Here is a 14,709-nt window from a genome sequence, read left to right as displayed (position 1 = left end):
TTAAAATATCATACATTAAGATTAAAACATACCTTTTATGGAATATGCATGGTAAGTGATTGTTTAAAAAAAATATATTGCACCCCTACTGGGAACACAATTAAAGTTAAAATATATGATATAATGAACATGACAAAATCTGTATCACACACATTATCAATCCTCGACCTACATGTATATGGCCCCGAGGGCCAGTAGCCCATGGGTGATATAAGTGTCTCGGGTTGATACGACAGATGATACAGATTTGCCATTTATCATATATTTGGTGATGAATACAACTGTTTTGAATATCTGATAACGGCATTGCCATTATATCTGTATCTGGCAGATCATGGTTTATCGGGATGACGCGGCATGTGATACATATTTTATTTTGTATTGTTCTCTATATATCATATATTTAGATTAAAACATACCTTTTTTTGTATATACATTAAAGATGATTGTATAAACCCTACGTCGTTAACCCATATCGAATAACGTATATAACAAACCTTGACTCTGTATCACATGCCATATCAAACCTCGACTTTTATCAACCCATGGGTCGGTAGGTTGATATAGGAGTCTCGAGTTGATATAGCACGTTATAAAAATTGTGACATGAATCAGATCATGCATTCATTCCAAATATTCTTAGTATTTCAGTGGTGTAACCCTAAATGGAAAGATTCTCTGTTCAGTAATGATTATATTGCATCTTTTTCAACTTCTGGTTGGAAAGTATAAATTAGTCGTTATTTCATACGGAGCATTACCCTGGCGGTTTTCTATCTCTCGTGCTTGAATTATTTTTGGGCGATTGATGTATTTTCAGCATTTTACCATTCAGGTTATTCTAAATTTAGTGTAATATTTGTATGTAGAATATCTTGCTGTTTTTTTTCTGATACCTAGTTTTATAATAAATGACCTTTTCCAGTTCAAACATTGCGTTGTGTCTTTTTGTGAAAATAAAATAAAGCAGGAGTTCTTCAAGAAAGGGAGGTGATGAAATATAATTTTAGCAGGTAAACATGGCTATCAATCACTTGAACATTTTCTATCTGCTTTGATTCTAAAGGTCGTCTGTATTTTCAAGAATAATACATGTAATTGAAAACGCATCATTGTCCTTCGCTGAAACTTTGATGACTAATAAAAAAAAATCCTGTGCGATAAAGGCTACCATCTGTTATTTTCACATGATTATTCTGGCCTTCAACTACTCTGTTGCAATACGGTGTGTTTCTTGCAAGAAGCAAAAGATGTTTTTCCTGGACATAGGTTTTTAATACGCCCCCCCGCCCCCATTTTATGATGTGGTTCATATTATTCGTGTTGTGTTTCTTTATTTTACATTTTAGGCCTTGTTTGCTACATGTGATTTGTTTATTGCCTATTGTCCTCTTGATGTTTCCCGCGTTATTTGGCCCTGGGTTTTTGCCTCATTTAATCTTTTTTTATTTTAATGGTTTGATTGATCGTCTTTGTTTCCTATATTCACATTCAGGCTATGTAATTGGATTCTTTTTACATATTTGATTTGTCCTATTATTGTCGCGCCCATATTTTGTACCATTTGTGTCTTTGCCAATTGAAACCCGTCAGTAGTTAGTTAATGCATGACTAAAACGAATTTCTAAAGAATACTTACTTAGCTAATATAACTCACTGATGGCCTTGTTAGTTTTTTTTTATAATTGAGTTTCAAACTTCTTTTATGATGTTGATGTTAAAACGGAGAAACGGGAATGTGTAGGGACATTAAAGGGTCCTGTAACAGTACATAAAATTTACCATTGTAATTTATTGTCCTCATACTGATTACAAATTGTATTTTAGTTAGATAAAAATTCAAACGAGTAACTATTAGGTTCCAGTTTGACAATTATAATTAAACGTTCCCATTAGCACTAATATTCAATATAAAACCGTTACTTTTTAAATTAATTTACAAAAAAAAAGAAGAAAAAAAAAAAAAAAAAAAAAAAAAAAACATAATAGAAATAATCGTCAAGCATTGTACAGAAAAGTCTTTATATATAACAATATTTATACCAATAATACACAAATATAACATCAATAAAAATAATAAACACATATACATGTATGTTACGATAATGCCTCTATAACCCTTTTAAGTATAAGAACAGCGCTTTAATAGAAATAGAGTTACATACACTGTATCTACCATTCTTTAAGTGAACTCGTATAGACAAAAATGTTTTACATGTAGGTTTGCTTTATAAATGCTGTGAGCTGTTGCCACTTATTGCTTTTAAAATAAAAACAAAATGAAGTAAAATTTGTTTAATGACTATTACGAAATACAACAAATAATAAACAAACGAATTAAGATGCATTATTTTGTAATCATTGTTTGTATGAGAGAGGTCATTGCGAGAACCTTTGAGTAAATAGATATGTTTAACCTAATTATGATGTGCGATATATAGTAACAGGAGTAACGGAGAATTTCGGGTGGGTTTAGGCTTAAATCATAGAAGACATGAACGGAACATTATGTCATGACTCACAAAAAAAAATAATATTATATAATACCAGAAGACGATTGACTATTGAAACACAAAACTACAAAAGAAAATAAACTATACAATATATTGTACAATCTAATTGTAATATTGATATTGCAGATGCTACTTAGTAACTTGTTGGATGCGATATATTCCGAGAACCTTTGGAAACGTAACAAATGATATACAAATTTCTTTTGGGACCCACACATATTTCAAGAGCTCCATACATAACAAATATAAAGTTCAAGGGCTATATTTCTTATTTTACCACGTTCTGAAACCATTAAACTTTTGGATGGTTTAAACGTCTAATTAATGGCATATTCCACCCCAAATGCCCCATTCTTCGAAACTCCATTCCATAAAGAATTCCCTGTTCCCAATAAAATCCATAAATCACTTTTTGTTGTTGCTTTTTCTATATAACCAACTGTGTTTGTATCTTGAAATTCTGCAGCATTTAAACTATTGTTTATATCAATTTAATTGACCTTTGTAATTATTTCGTAGACTATAGATATTATTTAAAAGGTCTCACCACTTCCATTATTCAAAACCCCCACTCCTCATATACCTGTAGCATAAAGTGAGAAGTTTTTCCTATAGAATGCCTCCGAATATGATAAGCACACAACATGTATGTACAATGTATACATTGTACATGCATATGGCAAAGCTTGTGGTAAACAAAAAAAAACAATCAAGGAAATAAATCGACTTTGTTGTCAAGCTCCGTACAGTGACTGACTTTCTAAACACATCCAAGACGCTAAAGGTGTTTTAACTCTCAGAGAATGCAAGAATCTTGCCTAGTCGGGGAAAAGTACATGCGACGAAGGAAGTCCGATTTGAATAATGTCATAGAATTACGAAATGCCTGTCTTCAGCGGTTAGTTTCCGATTGGGATGAGACGAACGCCTGGTTTTCGATATTTTTTCACGACATATCTTTTATTTGTCTGCCTTATGAATACATGTAGCACTCACAAAAAGTATTGATGTGTGGGCAATTTTTTTCAATCCTTCATAAAACATTATTTGGGTGCACATCTATCACCACTTGTGTGGTTCTCACAGAGACACGATCTTACATGTACATGTCAAATGTAAGTGCACAAAATTAACGAATAAAACAACATTAATTATAGATACACTATAGTTGTTAGTCCCCTGAAACCTTTCAGCAATACCTGGTATAAGTATGCATTTACTCTGTAAGTAGTTCAAATTAAGTCCGTTGAATATATATATAAAGGTCTGAAAAATTCCCAACGATGTTAGAACTGTCAATTTGCGATGCAAATTTTTGGTCATTCCCTCGGCGGGACTCGAACTCGTACCGCTGTGACATCTATGGCAACACCGCCTGCACAAAGTCCAGCGCCCTAGACCAAAAATTTTGCAAATTTGACAGTTCTAACACCGTTGGGAATTTTTCAGACCTTTCTATACGTTTACATATCTTCCCTGTATCAATTTGATCCGATGAAGCAGTGTAGCGAATAGAGTCGTCACATTCTGAGACGTTATATATATATATATATATATACAATAGCTTCACGTAGAAATAAATATTTAACATCTCTTTAACTATACATGTAAATGTGCAAATCAGTGTACTTGTTAAATTCATTTACAAGGCATGAATTTTGAAGAACTTGAAATATTGATCTGTTTTTCATGAGGTCCTGATAATCTGTGCAAGAATTCACATTCCCTCGTTTATATATCTGAATATATTCCAATAACATGTTGGAATACACTGATTTCACTAATTAAAATGACTCAGTTTAGTTACTAGTAAGCTGGTACTGAATCAAGCCAATAGAAGAGGAATACTCGCCAAAATATTCAGACCAACAATCAGTAACAGTTGAGAAGAACTGTGTTTTGCAGCCCCGTTGCGATCGTTTCCTGAAAATGAAAAAGCAAATCGTGAATATTTGTTCAAACAATCATACATTTCCTAACATATAACAAAAATCGTTGCCAAAAATAAACTGGTACATTTGTATTTACTGTTCGCTGCTTTGCAACAGAATATTGAGTTCAGAACTTAAAAATAGGTATATGTATTTACTTGAGACAAAAAAGACTCCATTCACAAAATCCAAGTTGAAACCGATTAACTTTAATTAGATCCGCGTGATTTGTAGCTCTTGTGAAATACTTATTTGGGAAAATCACAAATGTTATTGACAACAGTTAGTGTAATCAAAAAGAGCTTAAAGAAAAAAAATGAATAAATTGATCTGTTTCTAAGGTTTGTTTTCGAGTATTAAGTTTCAGTATTCATTTAGGAACAGACTGAGGTTATCAAACGTGGTCAGAAAAGCCTACTCTCTTGACGTTGTTAATTCAACATTTGAGTCATCAAGATAAAAGTGGACTATAACGACAATATTTCCTACCTATCTGGTAAAAATGGGATTATAGTTTAATAAAATAGACTGAAAATATGCATGTTATGGAGAGCTTCTAATCCGTTTTTCCTACAATCTTTTCAGTCATCCCCAAACTAGTCAACACCTTTTTAAGTGTAATTTGGATTCGGTGTACGTGGTTTTGTCATTTTACCAACATCCCTTAATTCTTCCAAATATTTTCACTTAATGCACAAGAACGTTTGCACATTATTTTTGTGTACCTTTAAGACTAGCTGCTTTGATTTGAATGTGGTTGTTTTCATCGGTCTCCACAACAAAAGCAACATCGTCATAATTGCATCTCACTTCAGAACGTTTGCCTGTAATAGAAGATTATGGTGTAAGAAGGATAACTCTTGTTCTGTTTGCAGCTACATGTAAATATTTGAAATCGTTGTGAACGCCAGAAAAAAGTGGAAATCTTTACTGCATTAATATCAAAATTCTGAAATCATGTCGAATCTTAGTAGTTGATATATACTTGTTTCTCGACTATTATCAAGCACAGTATGAAATGTAATATTTCATAGACTTCTCAGTGTGGTTAAAGGATACAAGAGCGCAATTATTCACAATGCAATTTCCGTATGGGGGGTCCTCACTTCCACTTAAATCTACAAATAGATCCAGATGAAATTTCTCTAATCTAACACTAAAATACACCCATATAGCTTTTATAATAATATATTTGAAATAAAAACCACCAATGTTTTCATGAAAATATCTTTTTTTTTATTATCCACCAATCATGAACGTTTCTGTATTTTCCACTGGGCTGCATGTTGGGGTAAAGATCCGGCTGAATACCGAGGAGATATAATTGCGCTATTATAACCTATACCTCTTTCCAGTTACCCAGACAGCACGCCAACATTGAACCAACATCGAAACGACTTTGATAGCAAACATGTTAAAACAGACTTCATATTATTCTCGATGCAAAAATGTATGTCGGTCTCAAGGAAAGTAAAACTAGGTAGGAAGCAAATCCGGATGTGTGAAAGCATATATTGTGTTGCATCTAAACTGCAATACTAAGTTGGGTCAAAGTTGGCCCAACCTTGAAACACCAAAACATATATATTTATTAATATAATTTTACGTCTTTCAAAAAAGTATTGTTGGCTCTTTTCACTAATTAATTAATTGCATGTTTAATATTCATGCAATAAGTTTAACATTTAGAACTTAATAACACCAAAACAATTATTGAAAATAACCAAATCTAATTTATGATAACAATAGTGTACATTATTATCTGCCCCTTATGCAGCTTTGCAACTGAGCATAATACACCTTTTACAAAACAAATGTGGTATTTCATTTTGAACAAATGTATACATATTTTTAATGTAAATTCAACCTAAACACAAAACAGTGACAAGTATTATCATATATCTATTCGATGCAAAAAATTGCAAATTTTCAGTATTTAGTATACCAATATACCGTAATATCTGCTAATGTTATAACAGATTTTCTTGTGAGACCCGACAGGGTAGTCAAGGACTTTAAAGACCCCCTTAGTTAATTTTGTAAACTAGAATCAGCTTGTCATTGGTATATTCTTACTGAAAAGAATTCATATGATAAACTGATAGGAAATTTGAGCGCTTACTCCGAGGGAGTGCACATCATCAGCACTCTGCTATATGACCAGGAAATACATTATAAAATTATGTTCCAATATCTAATAAGGAAAACAATCGTCTGGCCATATGGTTGGGTTAACGTTGGGCTTATGTTGGGCCAACATTGGGGATTCGTTGTGTCAATGTTGGCATTACGTTGGACCAACGTTGGCCCAACTACTGTTTGACTCCGTTGGGCCAAAGTTGGCTCTCTTTGCACTTACCACGCTGGGCCAACATCGGGTACCCTACGTTGGCCCATCTAAAATGGCTCCATTGAACCAAAGTTGGCCCAACGTAGGAATGATGCATGGTACTTACTTTCTTCCGAAGACTCCGGTAAATTCTTTACTACTTTAACTTTAAGATGTTGGCACTTGTTCTGACAGTCACTTTGATCTTTATTGTGCGCAATACACTGGACACACTCTTTGTTAAAGTCACAGAGTTGACAGTCCTGAAAAAACAATGAATTTGAAGATAGTCTTGACATGTTAATGAAGTAACAGAGATTTTCATATTTAATTTAGTCTACCTACATACGTACGTAAACAAATCGTATGAAGTACAAATATTTTCCCCTATTCAAATATCACAATCGTGGTGATCTTCGTGGTTCCATTCGAGTCAGACATCAAATTCACAAAAAGTCGTAAGTGTGGAGTTGATAGCAAGTAATGACGCCATAACAGAAAATAGCATTGTTACGTCATAACTTTGGATCAATTTTACGCTTACGACTTTTTGTGAAATTGACGAGGCGTTTGAAATGGTTTGAATGCAAAAGTACCGATTTGATGACTTAAGTACAAAATGTATCATTAGGAGTCCCATCGGGCTTTTAATATCCTTACTTTACATATTGTGCAATCTTTCCCTTCGTAGCCTTTAGCACACTGACATTGATTACAGACGCAATTTCCATTGCCACCGCAAATTTTCTGAAAAAAAAATGCAAATCAATAGAAAACGATTTATATGTAGTAGATGCATAGATATTTTATCGTACACCTACAAATTTTGTATAAATGTATCATATATGTATATAACCATTTTCGTGAAGTTTTGAGTTAGTTTTTATAAAGTATGTAATCTATTTTAAATAGGACTGATCATTGTGCCCATACGTACTTGGGAAGCATTGAAACTTGTACGTGCAAGTGTATATTCTTGTACATTATGTGTGCTTTTTATAACTGAAAACGGAATCTTATTGTGAAACTTTCACGTATCTCCTGTGATACATTTCTGCTCTTGCATAATACTTGGATTAATGTCCTTTGTTTCTGAAAATAGCCTGATCTGTGATTCAGTTCTTGATAGAGTCTAGTTTCAATGGGCATTTTACTGTACCTTTTTTTCTTTTTCATTTTGAGATTTGTTTCAGTATATAACGCGTTCTTTTTATCTTCATGAGCTTTCATTTTGTTTCATCTACATAATTGTACATGTATATGCTTATTTTGATTAAAAGGAATTGCTAATCGTAGATAGCTGATCGTGCAACACATCAAATAATTCAATAACCACTTTACAAATATACCAATTTCTGAAACCGCTCCCGTCAGCCATCATTTACTTACTCCGTCTTCACTTCGGCACTTGTCGGTATGTACGGAACAGCCACAGTCCTTTCCGGTGTAGTTTCCAAAACAATTACAAAATCCACAAGCGCACACTCCATGGTCACTGCCTTTATTATGATTGAAAGAAAAGTGGTATAAATTACAAGATCAAAACTTGAAAAAATGCAGTAACTTTAATTGTTATACATAAATGTTGTGTTAATTTTGACGAATTTCACAATTGGTTCTTTTTGTGAAATTAATTATAATTACGGTATACATTAAATTTTGAAATTGATTATTGTATTTCACTGTATTCATGGCCCTTATTTCTTTTTAATATATAATTTACATTTAACTATTGTAGTCTTTGTTCTTATGCAAATGCGTTGAACTTGAACAAAAATATATTTAAGTTGAAAGTATTTTTGATCCCAATGATATCGTTTAATTACAGGTTGCGTCTACATGTACCGTTCAGGCTCTCGCATTTGGTTTAGTTGGACATACTTTTTTGGAAGGAGCTGTTACATATGGTTTCATACCCACAAATTTGTTGAGTTATAATACATCATAGAAGAGTAATTGTGTTTAATAATAAACTGAATTATTGACATCAGAAATGCCGTTCAATAGAAATAAAAGAACAGCGTTCCAATGTCCCCCGCGAAAAATAAAAGTGCGGAAAACTTTAAATTCTCTGAAATTTTCTCTGAAATTTTCTAAGTTCAAGGACCATAACTTCCATAAAAATCAACCGTAACCAAAGTCGAACTTAATCTGTAATTTTCATAGTAAGACTACATACAATATATAAAATAAATTGGTAAAAGCATTACAATAAAAATGCAGATAACTTTAAATTAACAGAAATTTTCTATGTCCAAGGGCCATAACTTCCGTAAAAATCATTCAACCGTAACCAAAGTCGAACTTAATATGTAACTCTTCATAAAAAGACCACATACCAAAAACAAACTTATTTGGTAAAAGCACAAAAAATGTGCGGAAAACGCCATGTCCCATCGCGACGCGTCGTGGGGGACAAAAAAAACAAAAAACAAATTTTCAATTACCACCACAAACAGCTCCATTGTAGCTCGGACAGCGCGAGTCATCACATTGGCACCACTGTCCCGTATAGGATAATGGGATATCCCCTCTGTGAGTAAAGCACTGACAGTTTCCACATACGCAATTCCCTCTTCCAGAACAGACTTCACTGTCGGCATACCTGTTCGTTGATAACATATAAAAAGATGTTACACGTTGCGTTGTATGCCCCAAACAACAATTTACGGTTAACAAGAAGTACATGTAGATAAAAGATTGCTGTCACCTGGAAATGGGAGACACGGTACAAGTCATCATTTTTACTTTTGTTACTTTGTATGTATGATTTTAGTTACTTTATGTTATTTGTTGTGTTTATCCTTTTTCCATGCCTGGTCTTTGTCTCTGGATTACATTCTTTTGATTTCCGCCAGAATTTTGGTTCCCTTGATTACTTCATAAGCATTCCTTCCAATATGAGAATTTCCGTTTGCAGAAAAGTGTAGCGGACGTACAGACAAGGTGATTGCAATATAATCCCCATTCTTATAGGTGAGATTAATATAAACAAGGACCAAGTTTATGACGGAAAACATTGCACTGAATAAAGGGGATACTTGTGGAAAAAATATTTATCTAATGAACAATACGCTGAAACGTGTCATAACACGAACCATTTTTAACTTTCAAATTTGTTCGGTTTTCAATTTGTTCAGTTTGCGAAAGTTTAAAATACTGATATACAACGTGTAGATGATTTTAAAAAGGTGTGTGGTTTGAACAGGTTTACAATTTTTCCGGGTTCGGTTGACAGGTTCATCTGTATATCATACTGAATTCTTTCTGAAGGATTTTATTTCACAATAAAACATTTGACCACCACGAAATAGTTTCCAGTAATTAGCTCACGATTTACGAAACAGCTAGCTGTATTCCTCGTTGTATTGAGAACACTACATTGTATCAGTATTGAGAACACTACATTGTATCAAATCATATCAAAAATTCATGGATGGTAACATATTTCAGACTATAAATAAAACCAATTTTTAAAGTAATGGACACTAATTAATTATCATAAAACATTCATGCATGTAATTTGATATTGAATATTTCCCGATGGAAAGTACACATATATCATGGAGAATACAACTGAATGCTACAATACCCGACATAACTGATCAATCATACTGATCATCAATCACTCATTCGTCACAAATCAGTTTGTAATCGAGTGATTACATATAGCTCTGTTGATCGAACACTTGTCGATCAATCGATGATTTTGATAAGAAATTTTAGTTCGAAATCTGAACAATTAATTTGATCACTAGTTGATAGTCTATTGGTATTTGTTTTATTACATGTAGCTCTATTAATCTAAAATGTTGTCGATCAAAATGAGTTGGATTTTAATTTCTGTTCGAAATCTGATTGATAAGTTAAAAAAAATATCTGAACTAAATTAATTGTGTTGATAAACTTGCATAAAAAAGGACAAGAAGTATTCTTTTAATACATTTTTAATTATTCCTGACTAATGAACAATAAGTTAATATTGTAACCAATCACTTATTAATATCAAAGTACTCATGCACTGAATCAATTTATATCGTTTGTTTGAATTTATACGCCTAAAATATTCGATCGTCAAATTACAAAAAATTATGGAATTAAAGCAGATATTAAGAGAAAGTGTAGGTATTGAATTCAAATTTATCAAAACACAAGGTTATTGCTGTAAATGGTTGGTATTGAACTCTTTGATTTATTTTTGAAATTCACCATTCTGATTACGAAGGATATTTAATAAACACACAACAAATTCGTGATATTTCGTTGCATGCAGTGCGCCAGTTTGTGAATTATTCAGGTTCGATGTTGGTTTAAATGGAACATCTAGATGAATTAACACAAAACTACCCAACAGACTACAAAATTGAACTACAAACTACTAGTTGGCCTTTCTCAATTTCTAAATTTTCAAGTTGGCTCTCCAATTCAAAACTGTCTGTCAAATCATTCAAACTTACAATGTAAGCCACAATCATTGAAATAAAGCATGTCCTTTGATACATATCCCTCTCAACTATCTACATTTCTCAGTTGATAAGCTATATTAAATATAATATAATGAACGATTGGTTTATTTGGGTAAATACATAAAATAAACAGGTACTGATAAGAGGTTCGAGATCAACCATTTTGATTGGATCGTTGTAAATACAAACCTAATTAAATTCGCAGTAAAAATTGTTTATTGTGGTTGTCTATTGGCGTTAATAGCATAGAATTAAATATGATAGATTCGAAATACCTATAAAATGGACCTAACTATCTGCATTTGAACCTTAATCGGGTATGACAATGGGACTATTTTCTTGCGGTAGTATAAAATAATTGCAGGTGCTCAAAGGTTTTTACAAATCTAAAGGCTCCAGCAACTGCTATATCAATTCTGATCTTCGATGTAAATCGATAAAAAAATCGGCCATTTTAACTCATCAGAAATTATCGATCAAAATATCTAGAGAGTTGGATCGATAAATTTTTGTTCAACAGAGCTAATCAATCGATTATCATTCAATTTGTAAACGATAAATGTGATTTACGAGTTATAGCGGGTACAATAGCACGGGTGGTTGAAGTAAACAAATTAGAAAAAAAAACACACATCTTAGTAGTGATAAGCATGTCTGATTATGAAAAATAACAATATAGTCGGATAAGACAGATTCTCCTATGGAAGCTATTGTAAATCTGTGTGTAATATATACAATTGTCAACTTCACAGTTGTTAGAAATTGACCAAAAAAAATCTCAATTAATCTCTGCCATCAATCGGTTTTCTTTGTTCATGCATGAGTCGTATTAGATTATGTAATTAATAAATAATAATCACCGATTAATGATGAAACTGTCGGAAACTAGGCGGTGGTCGTGTAAAGTAAATTACGCATCTAATCAAGTTTTCATCAGTATTGTAAACTATAGAGTGAATTTAAGGAACGGAAAGTTGGTATATCTTTAATTAGTAACTACACATTTATTTTCAATGTGCATTTAATCTTAGTACTTGTTTGAACATGTATGTCAACCAACGGTATTGCTATACGTCCACTATGCCTTTCTTAACGTGTTCTTCGGTGATTCTTTATTTGGCGTTTGTCGAACAAACATTTTACAAGTGTTGTAGTCATGACCAATCTAGGTTAAAACTATCATCAACTGGTGTACGCAATTTTAGTTATCACTGGTACAAGTATGATTATTCGCGAAAAAATAACGCTCATGGTACTGGAACTGCTGGCTAATCTTTTACAATGTTTTGGTTCAAGAATGATGTAATTGAGGGTCACTTGTCCCCTTTTTACGAATAGGAGACAAGTGACGCTCATTTACATCATTCTGGAACCAAAACACAAGATTCTTGGTTCCTTTGATTACTCTTTATAAGATGGAAATTTATATTTTCAACGGAGAAGTTTATGCGAATTGAACTAGAAAAAATGTGTACTGGGTCGTGTGTAGGACTTAAAATATGTATTATCATACATGCCTTTACAGTTTGGGTCTCGGACATTAAACAATCATCCCTCTGATCGACTACTGGTGTAATGTCGTTTAAACAATTAGATAAATATCCCGTCTTCATACCCAGATGTTTTAACCAGCACTATATTTTACAACATGCCTGAAATCGAACCATTACACTACACTTACTGTTTGCAGCCACTAATATCGTCTGTACAAAGATTACGCCTATCTCCATCCTGCAAATAATATCAACAATTTATATGATTGAAAAAGATCACGTTTGTTTTAAAACCCGAAGTTAATTTCTTCTTGTTTGAGATCTGCTGAAATCATCAATCAAAAATTGTTTGCGAGGTTGGCTAATGTAAATAGTGGGTATAAGCCATAAATCAGCTCCATATGGTTTCCCCGTAAAAATTACCACCAAGAAATTTAATTTACTGCCAAATTTTATGGAAAATCTGTATCGGTATTGCTATACGTCCAATTAATTGGTAGTTTGTAGTGAAATACATTTTTGTAGGATCAGAGAACACCCATTTCGCGGGTCATTATGCAATTTGTCATGACATTCTGCATAGTTTTATATTTCCAATGAACTTTAACCTAGTATAGCGGAGTCACACTAAAGTAACTTATTTTGCATGTTAAAATAACATCAAAAATCAAAGCTTCTATCATTTAAATCATTATATTTTACCAAAATATCGTTTGCTCATATTACTTCAAGAGTTGTCTATAGTTTTAATAAGAAGAATGGACAAATGGAAGAACTGAGTTTTGTCTTAAAGAATATAAGAATCTGTAACTGATTAAAACAGAACAAACCATCGGCCATATTAGGATTTATAGCTTGTAACCACCAATTTGCTAACATTTTCAAGAGTGTTGAACATTTTCATACTTCTATAACTTTTGTATAGCGAAAAACTTCGGACAAAACATCAAGAACGGTTACACCTTAGAGCGGGAAAAATGTACACATAAGCTCCGGAAGATTAACTTGTCCCGACAGCACGTTGATTCTATATACAGTGGTGACTACATGTGTATATTATGCTTGAAATGACAGGGCTGGATGTATTAGTTTGCTCACCATATATAAGTTTAATCCCACAATAAACTCAATACATGCATGTTAGATGAAAGACGTAATGAAAATGCTGTTAATTTTCTAGCTTTTAGTAGGTTCAATTCTAACATGTTTCTATTGAAGAGTTATCAATATAGTAAGTACCTAATTTTTTTGCAGTTTCGAGATTGAAATCATTGAACTTAATTCTTGTTTAACCTTGTTAATAAGTACAAATTTATACTACAAGCCATACAGTACTTCCACTCAATCTGGCCCCGCGTAGAGACAATTGTCACTGGTTCTGGTTACAATAAATAATCAGAAACGCACACATAGGGTAGTCATTATTTGTAGTTAGAATACGCGAGTCTACATGTCTGGAAGCTAGGTGATATTTTTAGTAATTAACATGCACAAATCACATGTATAAACACGTTCAATGTACAAGATAAAAAAGTAATTCAACCATAATATTACTCACCCAGGAAACTGAACCAGCAGAAACATCTATGGCAAAAACACACAAAACAGCAACGAAAAAACATAATAAATCCATGACAAAAAATTTAGAAAATCTTTCAAATTTCAGAAGAAAACATACAGCGTATAATTTATTTATATCTCCACACTAACTTATCAGGGAGTCTTCAACTGGATGTTTTTCTCAATGCTTCACATGTAAGAAATATAACGCTACTTCAGTCGTAATCGGGAAATTCTATTTTTAATTGATGGTTGTATTTTATTTCATCAACCTGCAGTTTCCGACTTTTCTACATTTCCTCAGTTAATTGCCAAGTAACTTGCAATGTACTTACATTAGTAAAATGACTCTTATGAGATAGTACGGTACGATTATAGGTGAGATAGTACAGTACGATTATAGGTACTATTTGGGAA

At 32.7% G+C, this 14,709-nt stretch overlaps 1 protein-coding gene across 1 annotated transcript; it reads right to left on the bottom strand.

Moving 5' to 3' along the window:
- Positions 1-2,003: 2,003 nt before the first annotated feature.
- LOC148603643 (integrin beta-2-like) lies at positions 2,004-14,514 on the bottom strand. The gene is made up of 8 exons (XM_088553093.1): positions 14,291-14,514; positions 12,921-12,970; positions 9,221-9,378; positions 8,163-8,272; positions 7,434-7,520; positions 6,901-7,036; positions 5,170-5,268; positions 2,004-4,436 (listed from the first exon to the last, which is right to left on the bottom strand). The coding sequence occupies exons 1-8, from the start codon at positions 14,363-14,365 to the stop codon at positions 4,339-4,341; spliced, it is 813 nt and encodes a 270-aa protein (XP_088409219.1). The 5' UTR covers positions 14,366-14,514; the 3' UTR covers positions 2,004-4,338.
- Positions 14,515-14,709: the final 195 nt, after the last annotated feature.

The sequence above is a fragment of the Perna viridis genome, chromosome 11, assembly GCF_037379345.1.
Source record: "Perna viridis isolate PV_CMFRI_1.1 ecotype Kerala chromosome 11, ASM3737934v1, whole genome shotgun sequence".
Taxonomy (NCBI): domain Eukaryota; kingdom Metazoa; phylum Mollusca; class Bivalvia; order Mytilida; family Mytilidae; genus Perna; species Perna viridis.
This window is presented reverse-complemented; position numbering and strand designations above follow the sequence as displayed.